The sequence below is a fragment of the Oryzias latipes genome, chromosome 22 (assembly GCF_002234675.1).
Source record: "Oryzias latipes chromosome 22, ASM223467v1".
NCBI classification, from domain to species: domain Eukaryota; kingdom Metazoa; phylum Chordata; class Actinopteri; order Beloniformes; family Adrianichthyidae; genus Oryzias; species Oryzias latipes.
Window position 1 is genome coordinate 20,341,150 of NC_019880.2, and position 24,594 is coordinate 20,365,743.

At 45.2% G+C, this 24,594-nt stretch overlaps 1 protein-coding gene across 1 annotated transcript in view; it reads right to left on the minus strand.

Moving 5' to 3' along the window:
• Positions 1 to 24,594, minus strand: part of LOC105356978 — a 30,402-nt gene that overhangs the window by 119 nt on the left and 5,689 nt on the right. Inside the window, exons 2-4 of the mRNA XM_023951949.1 lie at positions 13,002 to 13,146; positions 2,326 to 3,632; positions 108 to 933 (exon numbers count right to left, since the gene is read on the minus strand). Of these exons, the coding sequence (XP_023807717.1) occupies positions 108 to 933; positions 2,326 to 3,632; positions 13,002 to 13,146 (2,278 nt within the window). The remainder of the gene's footprint in view (positions 1 to 107; positions 934 to 2,325; positions 3,633 to 13,001; positions 13,147 to 24,594) is intronic.

Sequence of the window (24,594 nt, forward strand, 5' to 3'; positions counted from 1 at the left end):
GACTGTCTGTTGTCTGCCTGTCTGTTGTCCAGCTGTCTGTTTTCCAGCTGTCTGTTGTCTGCCTGTCTGTTGTCCAGCTTTCTGTTTTCCAGCTGTTTGTTGTCTGCCTGTCTGTTTTCCAGCTGTCTGTTGTCCGGCAGTCTGCTGTCCGGCTGTCTGTCGTCCGGCTGTCTGTTGTCTGCCTGTCTGTTTTCCGGCTGTCTGTTGTCCGGCAGTCTGTTGTCCGGCTGTCTGTTGTCCGGCTGTCCGTTTTCTAGCTGTCTGTTGTCCTGCAGTCTGCTGTCCGGCTGTCTGTTGTCTGGCCGTCTGTTTTCCAGCTGTCTGCTGTTGGTCTGTCTGTTTTCCGGCTGTCTGCTGTCTGGCTGTCTGTTTTCCAACTGTCTGTTTTCCAGCTGTCTGTTTTCCGGCTGTCTGCTGTGCGGCTGGCTGTGCGGCTGTCTGTTTTCCAGCTGTCTGTTTTCCGGCTGTCTGTTGTCCGGCTGTCTGTTTTCCGGCTGTCTGTTGTCCGGCAGTCTGCTGTCCGGCTGTCTGTTGTCCGGCTGTCTGTTTTCCAGCTGTCTGTTTTCCGGCTGTCTGCTGTCTGGCTGTCTGCTGTGCGGCTGTCTGTTTTCCAGCTGTCTGTTTTCCGGCTGTCTGCTGTCCGGCTGTCTGTTTTCTAGCTGTCTGCTGTCTGGCTGTCTGTTGTCTGGCTGTCTGTTTTCCGGCTGTCTGCTGTCTGGCTGTCTGTTGTCTGGCTGTCTGTTTTCCGGCTGTCTGCTGTCTGGCTGTCTGTTTTCCGGCTGTTTGCTGTCCGGCTGTCTGTTTTCCAGCTGTCTGCTGTCTGGCTGTCTGTTTTCCAGCTGTCTGCTGTGCGGCTGTCTGCTGTCCTGTGTGGTTGTTAGTGAGCTGTTGTCTTTGAGTTCAGTGTCGCGGTTACTTTGGAGGCCTCGTAATCTGTCACAGGAGCAGAAAACAGGGTTTTAGGAAAACAAAATAAATACAAATTAAATAAAAATCACAAAAGAAAATGTTATAAATTCTTCAGTCAATTTGTACATGAGACCGGTTTGATATTCCTGCTGTGGGTTTTGGGACTTTTGAAACATTTGGGTTAAAGAACTAAAAAAGTTCTGTGGTAGTAACATCTGCAGGTTTGCTTTAGGATGAAACTCTCATTCCTTATGTTTATGATGCTTACTATGTTTGCAGGATTCATCAGAAGCAAACATATGTCTTCTGAAAAGAAACAGCTTTTCACAGAAACGTCTTTTAACATCAGCCTCTGAAAAACAGTGAGGACGTTCCAACACGATCACACGATCAAATGATCACACGATCACATGATCACACGATCACACAATCACATGATCACACGATCACATGATCACACGATCACACAATCACACGATCACACAATCACATGATCACACGATCAGACAATCACACGATCACATGATCACACGATCACATGATCACAGTCGTGTTTCCACTAGAGCTCGGTGCTGTTTTAAGGTTGACTTTTTCCCGCCTGAATGCTCGACTGCATGACTGCGTTTGAACTAGTCAAACAGCGTGGAGCTCGGGGTATGTGCGTGCTTGGGTGTGTACGTGCGTGTGTGTGTGTGTTTGTGTAAATACACAAAGAAACCGCTGCACCCAATTCCTTTCATCCAAACATCAAACGTCCGTTAAAAAGCATTCAGGCAGACCAACTTAGTGGTTTCAGGTATTCTGTGGGTCTGAATGGTTTTTTAGCTGAAGACATTCAGGTCCAGCAGCAGAAAGGCTATGAGACCTAAAAAATGTCGGTTTAATACAAAGTCATTAGAACAGTTTCTCCTCATTACAGGACAGAAGCAGCCGGGCGTCACGTTCCAAACTTTCATGAAGTCATTTAACGCGTCTGGTTGTTTCTCAGCAGCTGCTGGTCCAGAGTTTCGATCTGATGCTTGGATATGTTTTCCTGAAAGTGCAGCAGCTCTATGAAGCTCTAACAAAAGGCTGCACAGAACAAAGTCAGCAGCAGCTTCTGCACAAACAAAGGCAGACTCACAGTGACCATGAACACGTTTCTCATGTTTAATCTGGGATCATCTTGTTTCTCATGTTTGGAACGTCACATACAGTCTGACACGTGAACCACAGAACCTAGAACCCCCCCACAGGGTCTGCTTAGGTGTTACTGTGTGTGAATATTTCAGTGTGGGTCCCGGAGCTCATTGTTCTCTGCTGCTGCAATGCAACATGGGAAACAGCAGCTCAGGTTGCATGGAAGCTTAGATCTTCCTAACAGGATCGACGGCATCAATAAATCATTCCTGCAGGAAAGAAACGGGCGATACTCACAGTTTGTCCTCTGTTCTGTGAAAGGACTCTGAGGATGACCCTGCAGGCAGCTCTTCCTCCTCCAAACTGGATTCTGGGCTGACGACCACCTTCTGGGCAAAGAAAGTGTCGTTTGGAGGCAGGCTGACAGTCCGCCACGTTTCCCAGACGCCCCGTTTCCCCTGAAGGAATCCTTGCTGTGGTCGTATGTTTGTTTGGGGCTTCTCCGGCCGACGTGGGACCGTTTGAAATTCCTGCGCAGACGCTGCCAGGGAGATGGTTGCCCGTGGAAGGGTGGCAGGAGGAGGCCTCTGTGGCAGGGTGGAGGGGCCTCTCAGGGCCCCCGCAGGTTCTGCGTCGTCCTCAGGTATCACAGTAACAGGTATGGCCAGCAAAGGAGGAGACTCCGCCCTGAAGCCCTTCTCCTCTTGTTGCATGCCACCCTTTGCTGCCACCCCCACCCCCTCCGTCTCCTCCTCCCCCAGGTGAGTTTCCACCCATACGGCTTTGTAAGGCAGAGCAGGCGGCCCCCCTCCCCTTTGGCTGTCAGTGGTTGGTGGATGGCTCCATGCAGCGGCTGCCGCCTCCCCCGTGAAGCTTCTGGATGATGTCACGGCCGTGGTCCCGCCTCCCGAGCTTTCCGGTTCCACTTCCTGCTGAGCTGTGACGCCACGCGATGAAGACGAGGCTAAGGTTATCCCTCTCAGAGCGGTGCTGTGGCCTTTTTCTCCTGTCTTCACCAGAGTTTTCTTGGATCCCAAGCTGATGGAGGTTAAATTAGGAGACTTTGGGGTCTCCGTTGCCATGGAAACTGGGATGTTTAGAGACACGAGCGTGGTGGGGCTGAACGGCTTGTCCTCACTGGGACTTAGGACCTTCGTCTCTTTCAGGTCTACCTGCAGCCTTTTACTGACCTCCTCCATGACTGAGTCTGAAAAGACCTTCTGTGACGAGCTGGCGGAGGGAAGCGCTGCAGCCCCGTCCCGCCCTCTCTCCCCGTTGACAGGACCCACGCTCAGCTCCCTCACACTGCCCCCCCCGCTGCTGTTACTGTCTGCAAACGGTAGATCGCCGTCATCTGTCTTAAGGGAGGACAGGCTGGAGCTCTGGCTGACGCCGTCTCCACTCTTCTTCATGTTCTGGGACTCTGCTGGGTTTGCTGCTCCGCCATCCCGCTGCTGAAACGGGATAAAGTGTGGCGACACGGGCGACGTCGGCGAGCTCGAGTTCACCGAAGCGTCCGAATGATGTTTACTGCTGCTCTTTTTCCTGCGGACGCTGAATAAGTTGGTGAAGCGATCGAGCATTCCCTTTTTTTCCCCAGAGATCTAAGAGAGGAAAGACAAGAGGAAACATTTTGGTAAATCTTCTGGTGTTTGACAGAGAAGCAGGTTTCTGCCTTCTGGTCCACGGACAGCTCACTGCGACAGCAGAAAGAGAACAGAAAGCTCTAGTTTAGAAGGACAGCTTCATGCTGTCTGCACAGGTCATTAGACAGAAAGTCCTGCACATTTACACTCAGTAAGGACGTAACACAATAAGGTAGTTGTGTTACAATAACTAGGTCTAAATGACCGTCTCTCGTTTCAGATGGACGTTCACATGAAGATCAAATACTGACAGATGATTTTCATTTCCACTCATGAAGAAACAAACTTCTGTCCAGCTGGGACTCAGAGGTAGAAGCGTGTCTAATGGTGGGTTTTAAAACGTATTTCTGATCCGATGACCTTTTGACCCCTCCCTCCTACTTCTCTGCATCCAGCTCATCGACTGTGGACCTGGACTGAGCGGCTGTGACGTCACCCACAGAAAGCGCCTCACTTCCAGCTCCAGCCAAATGAAGCCAATTCAGTCGCCATATTTCTGGCGACAGACGCCGTCATGATGGAGCCAGACGACAGCGATGGGTCCGAGTCATCCTGAGTCACGTCTCTATGGCAACTACTGTCGTCATTCAGGAGTAAGCTTGTTGGAAGTCTACACCCCTTTCCACTGGAAGTGGCTCGGAAGAATCTGTCAATCAAATATTGAGGTGGGGGCCAGCGGGCACCACATGCTTTTACTGAGGCATCTGATTGGTCGGTTTATAACTGGAATAACTTATAATAAAGATAAAAAGTTATCAGATCCAGATCGGTTCTTCTGACAAACAGCTGTTTGTTTCTCTATGGAAGTCTATGGAATTCTGGCTTCCTGGAGCCACTTCCTGTTTGGAACGCCAGGGGGGAGGAGTCACTCAGTCCAGCTTTCATAGAGTCATTGATTTGATCTACACTTGAGAGAAACCAGACCCTGCATCTGCAGCAGGGTTTGAGCCTATTGATAACTGATCAGTATGATTGATACCAGCGGGACAGGCGTAGTTAGCCAACAAAGAGGAGACAGGTGTCCCCCGTCAGGCCCACATCGGTTTGGTCCAACGTGCTGAAGGTAGACCAACTGTCTTTATGACTTTTATCTTTACATTTGATCCTTTATTGTTCTTCTTATAACTTGTTTTCTATTGATTTTGTTGAGCATAATAAAAGACTGAGATGCAGCAGTTGTTGAGGGAAAGTTTCTACACCCCCCCTTCACACACACACACACACACACACACACACACCTTTATGTCAAAAGGGCTGACACTGATTGGACAAGAACATGTGAACACGCGTCGCTGGGAGAAATCCTGGAGGTTTCCCGTTTGCATAAAGAGGACTGATGGAGTTTTGGTTTCACTAACGTCTTTTTTTAACCGTCTGTTATGTTTTGAGGTTCTGCAGGCACACAGCGCTCGTCTCTCGTCTTAAGGGGTCTGAGGAAGTCAAAGTTTCTGACGTGTTTGGAGGCGTCCAGTTGCCTTTCATGTCCGTCTGTCTCTTCTCTTTCCTGTTTCACTGTGGTCTGTTCAAAAGCGCTTTTGCTTTTTCACCAGAACCAAACAACAACACAAAGTGAACAGACGTTCTACACATGCAACAAGACCGGTCAGCTGATTGCAGACTAGTGAAACATTGACCTGGATGTTCAAAGGGACACAATGACAGTAAGGCATGTCTGCTGCTGCAACAGCATGCTGAAAAGCAGGAGGCGTTAGGAGCCGTTTCCAGGAGGAGCTTCAGTTTGACCTCTTTGCTAAAAAAGCCAAAAACAAAAAGCTGAGTATCAGCCCCCCCCCTGTAAACCCAACAGACGTTACAAAAGAAACAGCACAAGTTCTGACAAGAAGTCTCCTCCACAGTACAGCAGACCTGCACTGCGGTTCATTTCTTCTGTCTGAAAGCTGAGAAGCGACGTCGACCTTTATGGCTTCAGAATGTGCAAGGTCACAAAGACATTAGCTAACTATGACTTCAGACTGCAGGACAGGCTGTCACAATTAATATGACCTACAAATGAGGAGCAGACAGAACATAAGGGGGGGGGGGTACTTTCCTGCAGGAGGCGACCCCGCCCTTCCTCATTCTAGAGTCACACATATCAATACCACATCACTTTGATCTGGAAGTTCTCTGCTCAAAAGGTTTGATTTTCTCTGGAGTTAGATAAAAAATGATCCTCAAAAATCCTTGAAAAAAATGGATGAAAGGCATCCCAGTTGTGCCGTGTAGTGGCGGCAAATGAAGCAACAGCGTGGAGACGTTTACATCAGAAAAGCTGTCAAATGTCCACATTTTTACCGAGCTGACTGTCGGTAGAAGACAGTCAATGGAGGCTTTTCTAGGTCACATTCACACAAAATGAAACCAGGAAACACGAGCAGAGAACTTCACCTTCATCTGACCGGGTTTGGCTGTGTGACAGCGTACCTTCAGGTTATTGTCAGCCATTCAGAAAGAGTCCAGCGTGCTGAGGAAGACGTTCAAAAAGACAGAAGAGTCTGATGTCCCTGGAGTTTCACGAGGACTTCCTGTCTGAAACGTGCTTTTGTGGGATTAGCATTCCTGTTGTGTTTGCTCAAAGGAGCAACATGTCAGGTAGGTGGAGATGTTGCGCCATAAATGTGCGCTGTGCTCCGTCAGCAACAGCCCGCCGTCATCCTCTGCCCTCTGCGGCAGAGTTCAGCAGCGCAGGAATCAAACTACCAGCTTTAATTCTAGCGTCCACACAACAGTTGGAACTAGAAAAACACGTGACGTAACTCCTTGTTTTGTAGAAACAAGAGCGGAATTTAAGAATTCCTGAAGATTATGAGAGTTCTAGCTGGACAGGTTTGAGTCTGAAAAAAAGATGGCTAGAAAAAACAGATCCCATCAGGTCATGTTGGCTTTAAAGACAAGAAATCAAGATTACAACTGTTTCTGAGATTTCTTTATCCATATCCAATTGGACCAGAAGATGAAAACCCATAGTTTGAAAAAGCTCATGTTTGTGATGCAGCGACTGCCATGGGCGGGGCCAAAGTCTGCCTGCTCCGCCCCTTTCTGATCATCCACCTGCAGACAGATAGATTCATGAATGTCTTTGTTTCCTGGTCTGAGCTGGCATCTGGATCAGAACTGGACGGATGGATAGATCTGATATTGATCATAGGGCTGGGCGATATGGCCTAAAAACAAAATCAATTTCCGATTCTATATTTTTTAATTCGATTTCCGATTTTTTCCAGATTTTCTGTCCCCCGTACTTAAGGAAAGCAATAAGTACAAACGGCAGACAATTTAAAGCAAATTTTGATTTATTTAACCTTTGTGCTATCTTAGATGACCCCACCCTTCCATTGACGTGCTCTCCCTACCATGACAAAGGTGGATAAAGGTGGAAAGATTTCATGTAATCCATGGACACCAGTGAAGATCACAAATCATTGAAGATAAAAGGTTCAGAGCACTGTCACTCTTTGAAACAAAGTCTCAGCTGTGTTTACACACTTTTTGTGTAAACACAGCTGGCCGAATCTCAATTCCTCTCCTACCCTTCTGGCTTCTCCCTATCCCTCCAATTGTAGGGACATTGGGAGGGATAGGGGGGTCTGAAATAGTCTTTTGAAGGGGAAACCCTTGCAGCAGAGGGAAACAGAGCCCTCCGCCGTGAAGATAATCTGCGTTGCACGCATTGCTTCACGTGGGTGTGCTCTGAAGTACAGTTTGCAAATGTAAGTAATAACTTTTTGCTTTTGTGTGACTTTTTGAAGCTATAAAACTGATGTTGTTTTGCATTTTCTGAGCACCGACAGCTACGCGCTAACGTGGATGACCGGTGACTATTGATGACATCATCGAGTGGGAGTGATGTCCGAATTACAAGACACTATTTTTCTGTAACTCTCCATTTGGAGGGCTAAATGTAGGGGTAGGGAGAAGCCGTAGGGATAGGGGAAGAATTCGGCCAAACCCTCTCTGCTCTGCTCCATTCAGGTCCACTTGCAGACAAATAGATTCTTGGACATCTTCGTTTTCCTTGTCCGAGCTGTCATCTGCCACAAAACTGTACATCTGGATAGCTCTGATATTGCTCACCGTTGTTGTTGCACCGCTAATGTTGGCTTGATGTTGTAGTCTAGACTAAAAGGAGACAAACATTCACCTTGAGAGTAGCACCATTTTCTAAAGGATTAACAATACAGCTCTTATCTGGGGTCTAAGGTTTTAATTAAATCAATAAACCCCGTCTTCTCAACGGCATATATGGGTACCATGTCTTTGGCTATATGCAAAGCGACCGCTTTGGTGATTGTTCTCCACCGTGCCCCTTTCCTAGTGATGGGTACCAAGCCCCGGTGTTGAACGAGCCCCGGGGCAACATTCTTCAAGACCGCAGTATCGTTAAGATCTGACCTCAACTAGAGCTGTGACGGTGTGGGACTTTTGATCAGCGAGCTGATGAAGCAGCAGGAGTCTCGGTGTCGCGGTCAACCGCAACCCCCCCTGCCGCCGAACACAAAATCCCCCGGCGGCTGCGTCTCAAATGAATACAATTCATAATTACAACGTTGTATTCTTTATTAACAAATAACAGTAACAACTAACAATCTAACTAATGAAATAACTATATAGGTGTTGTTGAATGAGTTTGTGTATGTGTGTGTGTGTCAGCACGCTGGGTGTGTAAGAGGAAGAAGCAGGGCTCCAGACTGCGACCAATTGGTCGCATTTTGCGACCAAAATTTGAGAGTGTGCGACTTAATTTTACATCCAGTCGCACATGTGCTACCAGTAAATTTGCCTGACCCAACCATCGTATTTTTTATACATTAAACGTGGAAGGGGCACGTCAATGATCAATGAAATAATCAATGAGACGTGAGCACACACGCACACAGGCAGACACACACACTCGCGCACATACTCATGAAACGCTAGCACACACTCGCGTGGTCTGTGAGGCGGCCAATGCATGTGTCGTGAGAAGAATAGGGAAAGCCACTGTAAGTGGCTAAAATGCGTGGAGGGGGAGGGGCCTAGAGACAATCAAGCGCGCGTAAACATCTGTGGGAAGGAAACGGAGACAAATGTCATCACAACCTGGTATTTGCGTCTGAACTACGGGTAAGCGAACTATTGATTCGTTCTTCCGACCTGCGGCTAGTGTACCAGTGCCAGAGTGTACAGCAGGGGTCTCAAACTCGTGCCCCGCGGGCTATTTGCGGCCCAAAATTGATATTTTGCGGCCCCCACCTTAATATGAAAGTTTAATGTTAATGCAGCCCGCCAGTTTGTATGAATGACATCAAGGAGTTCCTTAATTTCCTTTAGAACGTAGCTATTCGCTCGTAATTTTCTACATACATGCAGTCCGAGCTGAACTTTTCTCTGGGTCACACAGAACCGGAGGAAGGTTTAGGTTTTGGTTACGGTCACAGCGGCGCATCAAACGGTTATGCACGGCCGTTACGGCAGCACACCGCTCCCGCGGGAGTCGGGTCAGCTGAGGAGAATAAATGTCCCACACCTACATGCGTGACAGCTAACGGGGCTTGAACTTTAAATATGTGCGAGCAACAACAAGATTAGCCTTAGACACACTGAAAACACGTGTGGAAAATGCAACGATAGACGTGTTTGAGATGAACCAGCGCCTCGCCTGGATCGTTGGGGAGACCAGGGGGGCTGTGAGATGAAGGCGGATCTGCAGCGAGACTGAAAGAGAACAGGAAATTGGAGTTGTCCTTAACATTCTATTTATTTTTAATATTCCTCTCCCCCTTACTGTGATCTGTGTTATTACATATTTTATATTTATTTGAATGTTTTGTAATATATGCAGCCTTTTTTTAATCAATTGGTATTTTAAATTATTTTAATTAATCACTCAACTACAAAAACCATCAGGACACATGGTTTTTGTAGTCTGTAGGGCACCTTTCAGTCAGTTCAGTACTAAATTTCCAGCTGTGTTCGGGTAGGTTTGCCCCTTGCTCCCACCCCTTTCTCCTGATATTTTTGTGATGATTGACAGGTGATGTTGGAGCTAAAATATACGTCACACACCAGGTGATCTGCGCAGCGTTGAGTCCACCTGGGTGATCTCAAACACGCTTATTGTGCATCTTGGCTGCACCTATTTGGTTTCACAAAGATGAATTTCTATCCGTTTTTTTTACCATTTGTACTGTCATGACAGCAATGGTGCTGTTGTTTACTTTGTTGTTGCATCTTCAAAAGTGCAGAATAAAATGTGACACTGAATTAGAAACAGTACATTGTAAATTCTGCATCTATTATTAAAGTATTTATTTGTAATACAGTGGAAATTAGTAGATTTGCTTAAAATGTTGATTTACCATATGCGCCCCCAAATTTTCTGGTTGTGCCCCTAAAATTTTCAGTTGGGGGCCACTGTGCTCCTAGTGAAAAAAGTTAGTCTGGAGCCCTGTGCCGTGCAAGTTACTGAGAGCGTGCACAAGTGTTGTAGGCAATTGTTGCAGCGTGGGGTCTCTTCCTCCACATCTGTGGCAAAAACCCATACCAGGTCCAAACAACAGATGATTTTCTTCCTTTCTTGGGAACAAACTTCCTCTCACCGGTAGCCATGCTGTCGGTTGCTGTTTCGTGTCTGCTATGATGTTGTTGTTTGTCGCCTGCCATACCGCCGTGTGAAACTAAAGGCCCGTACACACCGGGACGAATATTCGCCAGCCGTTATTCGCCAGCGTTTTTCGCCATGTTTTTTGTGTTCACACCCAGGTGATTTTCGCTGACGATGAGCCGAGCGAACATGCAATTTCATCCCCTGACATTAGATGGCGCTTAATGTAAAATAGAAATACCCCTGTACACAAGGTGGCGCTGCGCAACTTTACGCTTCTTAAAGTCGCTTTTCACTCAGAAGAAGAGAGCAAGTATTTACACGCTTGTCAGAATAATACAAGCGTGTAAATAGCACCAGTAGCTCTAGCTCCAGTTCCAGCGATGAAGAAATTATTGTTCTATTGAATGATGAAAGACGCTGGAAAAGACATCGATTTTGGGTACATGCCATAGTTACGAGAAGAGAAGAACATGGGGAGTTTTATCGACTGGTACAAGAGCTGAAAATGTATCATGAGCGTTTTCGGGGATATTTTAGAATGTCCGTCAGTGAGTGCATCTTCTTCGTCTTATTTCTATGCGGCAGTGTAGACGCTACTTGGCGTCTATCTTCTTCGCCGTTATGTATGTGTGCTCAGCAAGACAGTTTTATGTTTGAGCGCCCCCAAGTTGTGTTTTACTGTAACTTCAGAAGCTCCAGACACGTGTGCAGAAGCCCCATTCTCATTGGTCGTATAGTTTTTGACGCGGCGCGTCAAACCAAAAAAACGAACCCGAGGCGTTTTTTTAAAAATGACGCTTTTACGCGTGGCGTTTTTCGCGTCGGTGTGCACACTCACATTGGTGCCCTTTGTTTAGTCACGAGGCGTTAAACGTCGGCGAATATCGCGCGCGAAATTCGTCCCGGTGTGTACGGGCCTTAACGCTACGAAAGCTCTGGGGAGCCAAAATACGCCATTACACAAAAACTTGATTTAGTTATTTTTTCTAAATTGCCCGTAACAAAAAATTTGAATATTTTCATTCAATCGATTTTTCGCCCAGGCCTAATTGATCACTATTTTTGTTGCACTGCTAATGTTAGCTTGGGGTTGTGAGGTGCCTCACGTTAGCTGGGGGAGAGTGTAAGCAGATGGATGATGGGAAATTAGCCACTTCTGCACCAACAGTCCTGCCCACAACTCACAGACGAATTTCTAATGAACTCCTGCTGCTACTCTGCAGAAACTATGTCCTAAATGTTCTACACAAGGTAAACCAACTAATCTGAATGTTTCATAATCTTCATTCTTCACTATAAACAACCCCAAAGTGGTATTTTGATCCACTTTTTCTGAGTATTCCTCTAAAAACCTGCTCTCTGAGCACCAGCCCCTCCCAATCCATGAAAACCAGTGGGTTCTCACATTGTGACATGCCAAAGTAAGGAACCGCCCCTTCCAGGAAGATGCTGCTCTGCCAGCTCCGCCACCAGGCTAAAACACACACCCACTTCCTCCATGGAGCTAGCTGTGATCGACTAAATTATTTCATTTATATGAACAAAATGAACGTCCATCTTTGTAAAAGTTCAGATGTTTTGTTTATGTGGGAGAAACTCAGACATGCTGCTGAGGCTCTAGGATGATGTCATAAAATGGGCAGTACCCACAAGGAGATAAAAAGGCGGAGCCTCAGAAATCGAGTCGTCTTACTTCAGGTAGGAAAATAAGCGGAGAAAATAACTCATTTTCCATAAAAGAATGGTTCTTTAGTTTGCCAAAGGTCATATATGATCATATATGTGGATATAGTTTCCTCTGAAAGGCTTAAGAACAGGATATAAAACTAATAAAAAACAACAGACTATTTGATTTTGCCTAAAACTGCATGATCATAATTAAAAGACCACTTTTGCAGTAGACAAAAATATAGTTGAAGTGGGACTTCGTGTCTTTCTGAATGGCTGCCGTCAGTCCTCTCTGCTTTTAAAGCTCTGAAAAAGGCAGCATGGACGGACAGCCTTGTGTTAGTTCTAAACACGTCTGTGGCGTGTCTGTGAGAAAATCTTTCATCTTTTTTTGTTTCCTCAAATGAAGACATGCATTAAAAAGATGTTGGAAAAATGCCTCCTTTGGGTGATTCTATTGGTCTTTCCTGTAACCTTTAGCGTTCAAAAGACTAATTACTAAACTAAACACGTTCATCCAGATTTCAGAAGGCGTCATGAGGGACCCCTCCTCCCTGAGTCTCCCGTCCTCCAGGGGGGGCCCCTCAGACCAAAGCCTTTTTCAGATCTGCATCTGTTCTCAGGATTCTGTGACGTCCTTCTTTCTCTAAATGGTCAGTTTTGAATAATTACAAATGTTAGCTGTCTCACAAACTGGGCTTGAGGTCATGTGACCACAGACATGTGACAGCTCTTCAGAGCTCAGACGTGTTTCAGATAAAAACTCCTGTTTTGCTGCAGGCCTAAAGATAAAGCATCAGGCCCACAGGGGCGGAACCTGTAAACGGGCCGCCATTCCTGTCCCACATCCTAAAGTCCTCGCTAATCACAAAGGAATTGCGCTGTCGGTGTTGTAAGAGAGACCGGAGGCGGGGCCAAGGGCCATTCAGGCCAAAGGTTAAACTGTTCAAAGCTCCAGTTTGGCGTAAATGCAGCAGCATGTTTTCCTGCTGCATTTATTGTTACTGCAGACTCGTAGGAACACAGAAACGTGCAGCACGAGCTCCCTGAAAGAAGGAAAAAGTGAACCTCACCTTGAAGCCCCTGGAGGGGGACATGGGGCTGCCAGGCTGACTCATGTCTACGCTGATCATAGAAGAGCAGTCGGAGTGGGGGTCCGGTCCGTCCAGAGCTGCCGGGAAGCTGCCCTCTGTGCAAACACTCCTCTGGTCGAAGGCGCTGGTGGAGGCAGGAAGCAGAGGAAGGGGAGAGGAGGATGTTAGGATGTGCTTCTTCTTACGGCTGTTTTCACAGATTTACCTTTTCCTGCAGCAGTTTGGATGAGAAACTGTGAGCTGGAGGTTTTTCAGGCTCGGGAAGTTGGAACATTTGCTTTGATGAGTTGAAGGCCCTTTCTCCAATAATCTGCAATAATCTACAATAATCCCGGCATCAACAGGTCTGGGTTCTTACAGCACTGACTGGATGGACTAAAACCTCAGACAGGAAGAGTGACGAACCTTAGAGATGTGCAGAGGATGGTTGTGCAGACGGGGGGCTTCAGAAGGTGCATCTATTTTAAGGGGGGTGGGCTGGGGGGTGTTCGCATAGACTGGATGTGGGAGCTGGACTGAGTGACTCCGCCCTCTGGCGTTCCAAACAGGAAGTACCCACAGACGTCTACAGAGAAATAACAGCTGTTCCTCAGTCGTTCCTCAGTCAGAACAACCGTTCTGGATCTAATCCCTTTTTATTTTTTAGCATCTTTTCTTTTTTCATAATTTTTCTGATGTGCACGTTAGTCGAGTTATGAATTGACAAAACAGACGCCTCAATGAAAGTAGGCGGTTTCACGTTCAAAACCTTTGATTGACAGATTCCCCTGAGCTGGCTTTCAGGCATAGGGGTGTCGCCTTCCAACAAGCTCACTCCTGACTGGCAATAGTGGTTGCCATAGAAACGGACCAATCACTGCCTATGGACAACATCTAGCTCCAACATGATGGCGTCCGTGTTGTGCAAAAATGGCGACTGGATTGTTTAGATTTGGTTGGTAAACCGTTCTCTGGGGGTGTGGTCACACTCAGTCCAGTTCTCCCGTACAGCCAATGGGGGGTCAGCAGAGGCTTTGGCAGGTTCACTGTCTGGGTCAGCTCCCAAAACCCAAAAGTGCTTCGTTAAAGCTAAAGGGCCAACTCTGGACTCTGCAGCTCTACTGAATATTCAAGCGTCAGACAAACAAAAAGTTTATTTACACAAATGTTGGACTTTGAAGAGTCGGATGACTTCTGCAGAGTTCACTCCAATTCAAAGGCAGACAGTTTTATGATGCTTACGTACTGTAATGAGTTGTTTATTCACGGAGGACGGATGCGTGCAACACTCTGTTTGGCCACAAGGCGTCGCTGTTGTGCTGTTTTTGAAAAATTATGTCAGCTTTTAGTTTGGGGGAAATTAACTCACATTTTTTTTTAACTCTGATGTGGTTCTGGTCCATTTCAGTCATAGTACTGACTAGAATCAGATTTTATAATCCCCCTCCCCTTACTTACACATGTATGTACCCCCTAATTCAAGCTGTTTTAATCTGAGCCTGGAGCTGTGGACCGGTGGCGGTCCGTGGGTCAGTTGAACAGTTCTGAACAGAGCCGATGGTAACAGCTGAATCATCCGTTACCTCTACAGATGGTAACAAGGAGTGGTGAAGGAAACAGAAACACAACACTGACGGTGTAGGTCCTACTGGCTGAGAGGAGGGACAAAGGAAGCCAATGAGGACAGTTTCCTTCACACCCCACCCCCAGCCCCCCAAAGCTGACAGGACGGGGTCTGGCAGACCCAAAGCCCTTATGAAGTTTCTGGCAGTGAAGACGACGGCTTCAGGAGTGTCCCGGTAGTCGTAGTCACAGCAAGACTGTAGTGTTTGTGTTCAGCCGTGAAATACAGGACGCTTCATAGAACTGGGTTTAGAGTTTGGTCTAATATTTTTGTAATTCCACTTTCTCAACAGCCCTGCCCTCTCACTGTAGACAAAAACCAAATGACACTAAATATGTTAAGTAGGTGTTGATAGCCGCTTGACTTTTGACAGTTTAAAGAAAAAAAGAATAATATGGCTTCAAAGTTATCTTTAGATTTTTTGTCTAAGAAGATTTATTTATCCCTTGTGCTATCCTATGGGGTCCAGATGTCCTACCACGTCAAAGGTGGATAAATGTGGAAAGATTTCAGGTAATCCATGGACACCAGTGAAGATCACAAATCATTGAAGAAAAAAGGTTCAGCGCACTGTCTAGTGGGTCTAGATGACCCCACTCCCAATGATCAAGTGCCTAGGATAACACAAGGGTTAAAGTGACAGAGAAAAGTGAAAAAAGACTTCCATTTGTCTGAGGTATTCTAACCAAGTGGCTGGAATAATATACAGGAACATGTGTGCAGAATATGGACTGGAAACCCCAAGGTTTCCACAACCCCAAAGGTGGTAGAGAATGAGAGGGCAAAGATCCTGATCCAGATCCAGACTGACAGGATGGTAATGGAGAACCAACCAGACATTGTAGTGGTGGATAAAGAACAGAGGAAAGCCATGGTGGTGGATGTGGCAGTGCCAAGCGATGGGAACATCAGGAAAAAGGAACATGAGAAACTGGAGAAATACCAGGGACTCAGTCCAGAACTGGAGAAAGCCTGGAAAAGGTGAGAAACCAGTGAGAAGAGGGGTTTGGATGTGAACTAACAACTAATCTTTCTCTTGTTTAATTAGTTATCAAAGATCCATGCAGCCTTTTGTTTTCTGGAAGCTAAAAACATTTCTGAAATTATTCATGACTCATCAGAAAGCAAGAATTCTCTTGCTTATTATCAAGTCAACACGGCGAGGCGGGAAACGGAACCACGCCACGCTTCCTCCACTGGATGCAGGTCCAGACAAAAGCAGCCACCAGGATCCTCTGAAGTCATCCTGTCTGACGTCACGTTCCATCGATGCCCCCAGCACACGTCTGATTTATGGTTTGATTTATTAGCCGTCACGCCTTTGCTGCAGTAGTAGATGGATTTGGCTCCCAGCAATGCAGCGGCAGCAAGCAGCTACTTGACTTTGCTAAGCAGAAGCTTCACTGAATGACTGCAGGACAGACTGTTGAGTCTGCTTCCACTTTGCTTAAAGTTACACTATCAGATGTCTAACACGTGGGGTGGGGGGCTTCTGCAGCCCACAGGGACCACTGTGAGGCCAGAACCACAAAACTAGCCTTTGTTTCAGCAGCGGCTGTCACAGAACGTCTTCAGGATGTCAACCACATCCATAAAAACCAGCGTTGATCTCCTGACAGACAAACGAATGCCAAAAACCGGCGTCGCTTTCTAGGACTTAATTTCTGCAGAGCAGCAGCACTTCAGCACTAATTCACCTCTGAGGTTTGGGCGGGAATGTTGGTGTAGATCAAGCCTGCCTTCATTTCCCATCATCCCTTTGTACGCACTCTCTCCACTAGCTTACAGGCCCTCACACCCCCAACATTAGCAGTGCAACAAAAATGGTGCACTGCTAATGATCCAGGAAAACAAAGACGTTCATGGATCTGTTTGTCTGACAGTGGATATTCAGAAAGGGGCGGAGCAGGGATACTTTGGCCCCGCCCATTCTGTTGCTTTTCATTCATTCATTCAACAATAGGGAACATGAACAGCAGCCGTTATTTAGTACAAAGTTGCTGTAAACAGATTAAAAAATGAATAAGTCAAGTAGCTGCCAGGCACATTGGTATTAACTTTTGAAAAACAAAGCCTTAGCCATCGCATTATTTAAAAAAATAGCTGTAAATCAGATATTAATTATGTGAACAAATATATAGTTTCTTTGTTAAAAATAAATTACACCATTTAGTGCAAATGTGGTGGAAACAAAAATAAAATTCTCACAGAAATTAAAATCAAGTAGCTAGGAACTTTCCTTTAAGTTATTTAAGACATAAACTGCTTTCAAAATAAATGACCAGGGATAAAATCCATGAACTTAAAGTGCATCTAAAAGTAAACATCTTTGTGAAAAAAACGTTTGGGGAAAAGCTGCATGTGATGTATGTTTATTTGTTCATGTTTTTCTTCAGAACCACAGGCTTTTTAGCGTCAAGACGCCGCTCGTCTGCCTTTTGAGGAGAAGGGGGGGTCTAAGGGCAGGAATGCCCCTTCTGCTGTCTCCATCTCAACCATAGCTCTGGTCTGTACACGGCAGGGATAATTTTTTCAGTATTTCCTAGAGGGAATGTCAAAGCGTGGCTCTGATGCATTCAATAAAAACCCAAATCAATGCTGCCGGCGCGTCTTTTAACTTGCTGCTCTTGCTACTCTCCTTGTTTTTCCGATCCACCATTTTTGTTTGAATGTGTATTCTTTTTCGTTTGCCCGCAACAGCCAATCTCGCAACGAGCGCCCCCTATCTACCCTCCGAAGAATCGTATTACCAAAGGATGATTAATATAACGTTTTACATGGTCTTCAAACGTAAATAAAAGGTTGATACTTGATGAAGACGCATCGAGAATATATCACGGGACCAAATATCGTGATATATCACCATATTGATATTTTGGCACACTCCTAGTCTGCAGCACATGATGTGGGTTCATGCTAGTTAACCGGATGACCCCCATCCAAAGGTCACCACAGCAGTTCCCACAGTTCTCGTCTTCATACATGAAGTCCACTGTTATAAGAAAATTCAGCCTCATTTCTCAGGAACTCCATTAACCCTTGTGCTATCCTATGACCCCACCCTTACATTGACGTGTTCTCCCAACCATAACATAGGTGGTTAAAGGTGGATAGGATTTCATGTAATCCATGGACACCAGTGAAGATCACAAATCATTGAAGAAAAAAGGTTCAGAGCAATGAATAGTGGGTCTAGATGGCCCGACTCCCAACGTTAAAGTGCCTAGGATAGCAAAAAAGGTTACAAACTTTTTACAGCTTTTCTCTGGCTGCTCCAGCAGCTCATCTGCATAGAGCGAGCAGCGACAGTCAGCTCCTTCTAGCCCTGAGGACACTCAGAGGCCCGGAAGAATCCTCACAGTCAATCTGCAAGCTGAAACCAGCTCTGACTCGTCCCAACCTCCTCCAGAACAGACAAAGCTCCAGTGTTTCAGGAGTTCACTCATCTCACGTCAATGAACTAGTGTTTCAGACGTAGCAGAGATCCTGACTTCTGCAGGTTTGATTCAGAATGAAAGATATAATAAAAGGCAAAAAAATCTAAAATTGCACAGCTGTAAATGTATCTGATGTCAAAATAAATACTTTGCTTTTACTTTTTCTAACCAAAACCTCACAAGAGTCATGCATGACAAACCACAAGTCAGGATTTTTTGTGATAGGTATGTAGCTTTATCATACTCTAACAGTAGTTGTGCAACAGTTGGAACTTCATATAAAAAGAATATGTTCACAAAGCCAAGAAAATGTGAAAGGAACAACTGCTGACAGACAGCAGGATTGATCTCGACTGAATTAAAAAAAAAGGTTGAGAAAGGAAATTCTGGAGCTCCGGTAAAAAACGCTGTCATGCAAAAGTTCCTTAAGAAGAGCAAACATGGCTAACGACGGAAACAGATACGAGCAAACGCTCATCAGACGTTAGCAGAGACTTATCTGATGACCACTGAGCTGGTTTAAACTAGTCAGCAGGGCTGTAAGCCCCGCCCATCATGAGACCTCTTGAAGCTACACCAGAAACAGACCACAACCTCAGAGCCTTGACGGTGGAAGTCCAGCTGGAACTGCAGAGTCCTTCCAAAAACCTGCTGATCCTTGCTTCTTGCTGAACCATATCAATAGTTTAATCTCCTTCAGACATTATTTAGGACAGTTTAATCATAAATTTTCATTCATTCATTCAAAAGTTTAATCATAAATTTGTTTTTGAAAATGAATTTTGAACCTGTAGAGTATCTCAGTCACTTGTACAGACGTTGACCTGTACGAGTGCAGCAGGTTTTTGGGTTGTCCGGGCCCGTAGAGGGTCGAAGAGAAGAGCACAGGTGTTTCCTGGAAGTTCTTTTGAGCCACATGTGGCTCCCTTTAGGGACGTCATGAAAACTATTGTAGTACGCATTGGGATGTATATAGTGAAGTATTTTAAGGATGATGTAAGGGTGTATTCAGACCCAATCCACTTATTTTGCTCCAAATCAAGTCCTGAACCTTCCGCTTGGTCTGTATTCAGACTGTCGTCAGGCAAAAATTTCTTAAACTAAAGCTTCTAAACAAAACAACGGGACTAAAGATCTCTTCAGTCACAGGCCAGGAATCATGAGGGCAGGGCAAAGCCACAAGAGAAAGAATAATGGAAGTCCTACGCTTTGCAATCCTTGTCGTATAAACTATGTTTCATGGACCAATTCTGAACGTCTGTATCAACGTCAGGAACAAATGTTTTTACATCGGTACGGTGGAGTCACGCTGCAGGGCAGTTACTGAGGAGACGACGGCTAAGAGGGAACGCTGAAACGTTTTTAACCCTTGCGCTATCTTAGATGACCCCACCCTTACATTGACGTGTTCTCCCTACCATGACAAAGGTGGATAAAGGTGGAAAGATTTCATGTAATCCATGGACACCAGTAAAGATCACAAATCATTGAAGAAAAAGGTTCAGCGCACTGTCTAGTGGGTCTAGATGACCCAACTCCCAACGTTAAAGTGCCTTGGTTAGCACAAGGGTTACTGATGTATAGATTATTGGAAAAACAGTGAGAACCAAAGAGGGAACCAAAGGTGTCCAGTCTGGATACAGCCTTAGATACACGGACATATGACGAACGGGTGATTTCACCTGAACAGCAGTACCGGGCTCCTAGCAGTGTGCACACAGTTCAGGGGGGTTGAACAGATGAGGAATCCATACGATATGCCTGCTTCTCACCTACTTCACCCTTGTGTGTTGTTTAGGTGTGAAGACAAAAATGTGCGTGACCACTGACGCCCTACGGTCTTTGACTTTGACATAGGTCACCTGCCTGCCCCGTACAGATTTGCCCCACAAATGTTTTAGTAGGAAAGAAAAGCTGCAGCTGCTACTGAATAAGCTCTAACAAGGCATGGAGGATATTCAACCTCTGACTCACTCATCCTGAGAGAATTGTTGGATGAGTCATTGGAACCTGTTGGTAAATCGAATTTCACATGACAGAAAACAAGCCTTAAAGCTTCGGCAAAAGCCAAAGATCAGACCTCGCCTCAGTACATACTGTGAAATGGGGCTAATCCAGACTTAAATCAATCAATCAATCAATCAATGATACTTTATTAATCCCACAACAGGCCACTTGGCAGAAGGTGGAGGCACACGCTCTGCAGGATTGTAGTGATGTTTGAAACGAAACACAACCAACAAAATAGAAAACAGAAATAGAAGTTTGAACATTTCTTGTGTTTTCTAGTTTCAGGCAGCTGATGTTTGTACAGATGCCTGACTGCATGAGGGAGTGTCTGGAACAAATCCTGCAGGCAAAGTGTTTGCCAAACACGGGGCGGTTCTGCAGCAGCCAGTAAGCAGCAGCCTTTAGAGTAACAACCACGGCAACATGTGTGTGCAGAGTTAACCCAGCCACCGGGTTTGTGGAGCTTTCAGACCATTTCAGAAAGCCTCTACTCTGCAAAAGACACAGAGGTAATCCTGATTTAGCTGGACAGGGTCATGTTTACCAGGAGAAAAGTCCGTCAATGCCAGCAGAACAAGATGGTCTGGAACCAGAAACCTATGTAGTCTTGATTCTATGTCTCCCTTTAGTCTCCTCCATACAGACAGCAGAGTGTCAGAGACGGTGTTGATTCACACTCCTGTTCACCGGGTAACACTAAAGGAAAAATGCACCAATAAAGAATCAAAACAAGATGATCTGTTGCAGTTTCACAATGTGGCTGTCAAAGTGCTGCAATGAAACGTTCACCAGCAAATTAAACACCACTGTTAGGTTTCAAACCTACTCAACAGAGCAGCAGAGCCGCCTCCCTGAAGAAGCTTTAGCTCAGTCACACGTTCAATAGTCTCCTCTGCACCACTAAAGCCTTTGAAGGCAGGTTTCCCTGATGTCAGCTCCGTTCCCTCCAATGAAACCCTCTTCTTACCTGATACTGATGCTCTACTGCTGTCTGTGTTCTCTGACAGGCGTCTGCACATGCTCCATCACCTGATGACACTCTCACTCTGGTTCTGCTCCTTTGGTAAGGTTCTGTCTCTGGTCTTAATGGTCAGTGGGAAACGCAGACAGACCAATGTGGAATGAGCAAACCTTGAGGTCCCATCATCATTTGCTTTGTGTCAGGCTCATTTAAGTTCAGTTTTTCCACAGTCACTGGCATCTGGTGCAGATATTACAGCACCAAAAATGATGCTACTCTGGTTGAACCAGCACTGACAGTCTGTCAAAAGCTGTCAATCAACCAACGAAGGAGAGAAGAACTTCCTGAGAAACGCATGTGTAGAGAGATAAACAAAAGCTGCTCACACTGAACAGAGACCAGTTCAACGGTTTGACCTGGTTTAACTTAGCTCTGCTGACAGACTAGGTTTGCCTTCAGCGGCTTAGTTTAAACCTCACACCAAACACAATGCTGTAACCCTGATCCATGTCTGAGACTATAATGAGCGGGATTATATTTACATCCTGATGTAGAAACATACATACATCACAAACATACATCAGCTGGAATCTGGATCAGGACCGGATGATAGCGTCAATGTTGCTGCACGGCTTATGTGATGTTGGAGGTCTGAAGAGATGTAAGCTAAAGGGACAGACGGAAAAAACGTTTTGAAAGTATTTCAGAGTTTCAGCAGACAGAAGCTGCAGGCTCAGCATCCATCATCATCATCATCATCATCATTTCTGTGTTACTAATACCAGTACTAAAAATATTAAATTAATACTTTCAAATAATAAGTATAATTATAAAAAATATTGTAAACATTAAGATTATTATATTGTAGTTCTGTCTATCCATCTTCAAAAGCTGCTGAATCCCTTTCAGGGTCAGCATAGCTACATAATATCATAAATTATACTTTACTAAAATAAAGATGATGTTTTTTACATGTTTGGTGGAAAAATGGTTCAAAATGTGTTCTCAAGTTCCTCCCCTTTAACACAATTAGACAACCATAAAAGACAACACAAGTGTGGTGTGTTGGGATTTGTGACTTAACTATCAATAAAAGCCACACACCACACAATCTACCTCTGGCATCGACGGCTCCAGCAGCAATGCCTCATTTTGAATCAAACACTGCGGTGGAAACTAGTGAGAGGTGTGAGGCAAACCTCAATCAAGTGAAACTCGTCGGTGCTCGTCTTTGGCAACTTCACAGAAACACTTAAACCATAAGCGGGGGCTTCTCTAACCCTCCTCGGTTTCACAAACACAAAAGACCTGACAGAGACCCACAAACACATCATGCTGTTGCATTTGAAATAATCAGGTATTGCTGTTGTTGCAGGGTCCAACATCATCTTCTGATATTAGACCAGGACAACATTGTTTTTCTGGTACCTGATGATGTCAGCTGCTTAGAATAAAACACATCTGCTGCAGAGCACAGTCAGCACAGACAGCCCACTGCAGCAGAGGACACCAAGCTACAGAACTAGTCTAGAAGACAATGCAGATCAAAAAGCATAGGCAACAGTAGAGGAGCGTGTCTGCAGTTTCCTGTCCAGACAACCCTGTTATTGCAGCTTCTCATTAGGAGCCACACCTGATGCAGGTGATCAGCAGCAGGTATCTGCAAGAAGCAGATCATCAACCCTCATAACCTGCATGGACACCTCTGACGTAACATAAGACTGTAGAATATTCAGCTTGTCCTTCTACTCTAGGATGTTTAAGGTGTTGGTCAATTGCATTTGTTACGTCTAGACTGAATTACTGTAACTCTTTGATAGCAGCGTGTCCTGAGAGTTCCTTAAGAAGTCTCCAGCTTGTTCAGAATGCAGCAGCTAGAATGATAGATCACATGACTCCTGTGTTGGTTTCGCTCCATTGGCTCCCAGTTTATTCTAGAATCAAGTTCAACAAAATCCTCCTGTTAACCTATAAGGCCTTACATGGCCCCATCCTATATCAAAGACCTCATAGTCCTTTACCATCCAAACAGAACACTTCACACTAAATGCAAGACTGCTTGTGGTTCCTAGAATTAGTAAAAGTACAGTTGGAGGTAGAGCGTTCAGCCACCAAGCCCCTGTTTTATGGAATAAGCTCCCAGCTCATGTAAGAGAGGTCGACTCAGTTTCTACATTCAAAGTTAGACTGAAAACATTCCTCTTTGGAGAGGCTTATTGTTAGACTAGCTAGTAATCAGAAATTATTTAATGTATTGCCCCCTACCTCACCTAATGTAAGGAAGTTTGGGGAATAATTACAATTTTCATTACATCCATTATACATATTTCTCCAAAGAGGGAAGATGGTTTCATAAACCGGGCCAGGCCGGCCCATCCCCCTACTTAGATTAATACTATATTGTATTAATATTGATATCTTAAAAATGCAGATGATCAGCTTATGACCAGCTCAGTGGCCTTGTGGTAGAGTGTCCGCCCTGTGACTGGAAGATTGTGAGTTCAGTCATACCCAAAAATGGGACCTGATCCAAGCCCTTTTTGCTGAGTGCCAATGCACTCAGCAAAAAGGGCTTGGATCAGGGCAGTGCTTCTCCAATAGTGGTAGTAGTAGTAGCGGTTTTAGGCACAGGTAATACAGGCAATTGCCCGGGGCGCAAATTTATTGGGGCACGGTGGTGACAGCGGCTCAGTGCTTGGAAAAAAATCTGCTCCACTATTGGTTTCCTATTATCTGTTCTATCAGAGTTTGTAACAGCCTGAAACTGTGAACTGCCGTCCGTGCAGCTGCTGCTGTCTCCTGTCACACGCGTGTGCGTGTGTGAGAAGGAGAGGGGAGGGGAAGGGGGCTCAGGCTGCAGGTGGAATGCGTACGCGGAGAGCTGGATTGTGCAACACCAGGATCATGGCGTGCCTTTAGATTACTCAGCTCATGCTATGCATTTTTTGAGATCATAAATAAACAATCCATCGCTTAGAAAAAAAAATCAGATCTATGTTTTTATATGTTTTTTCAGACTGAAAACATTAAATATATTGGTGCTGCTGTGTTTATGTTTCCGATCAATTTACATTTAGTATTATCTATTGATTAAATTATTTTTCTCAGCATCAAATGGTTCAGTTGGTCTAAATGTTTCTAGTTTAAATGAGGAATGACAGATTTTTTATTTCAGGCACTTTTATCTTCTTTTCTGTTTTACACTATAACTGGGTTTCTGTGGCTAAATAAAGTTATTATATGTTAAAAGTGGATTTTTATTGCTTTTTTTCTTTTGTTAATATTAAAAGATACATTTTTAGGTATACTTACACAATTTTTATAGATACTAAGCTATACCGCGCGAGTGTGTGTGTGAAGGAGGTGGGGGGGCGAAACATTTTCTTATTCCTAGGGGGGACTTGCAAAAAATAGTTGAGAAGCACTGGATTAGGGGGTCAAACCAGTACAATTACCGGTCCGAAGCCCATTGAGACGACTGTTGCTGTTCTATTGGGCTATACTAATAAAACTGAATTGAATTAAGGCATGCTGACAGCACATCCTGACTGATGTGTTGAA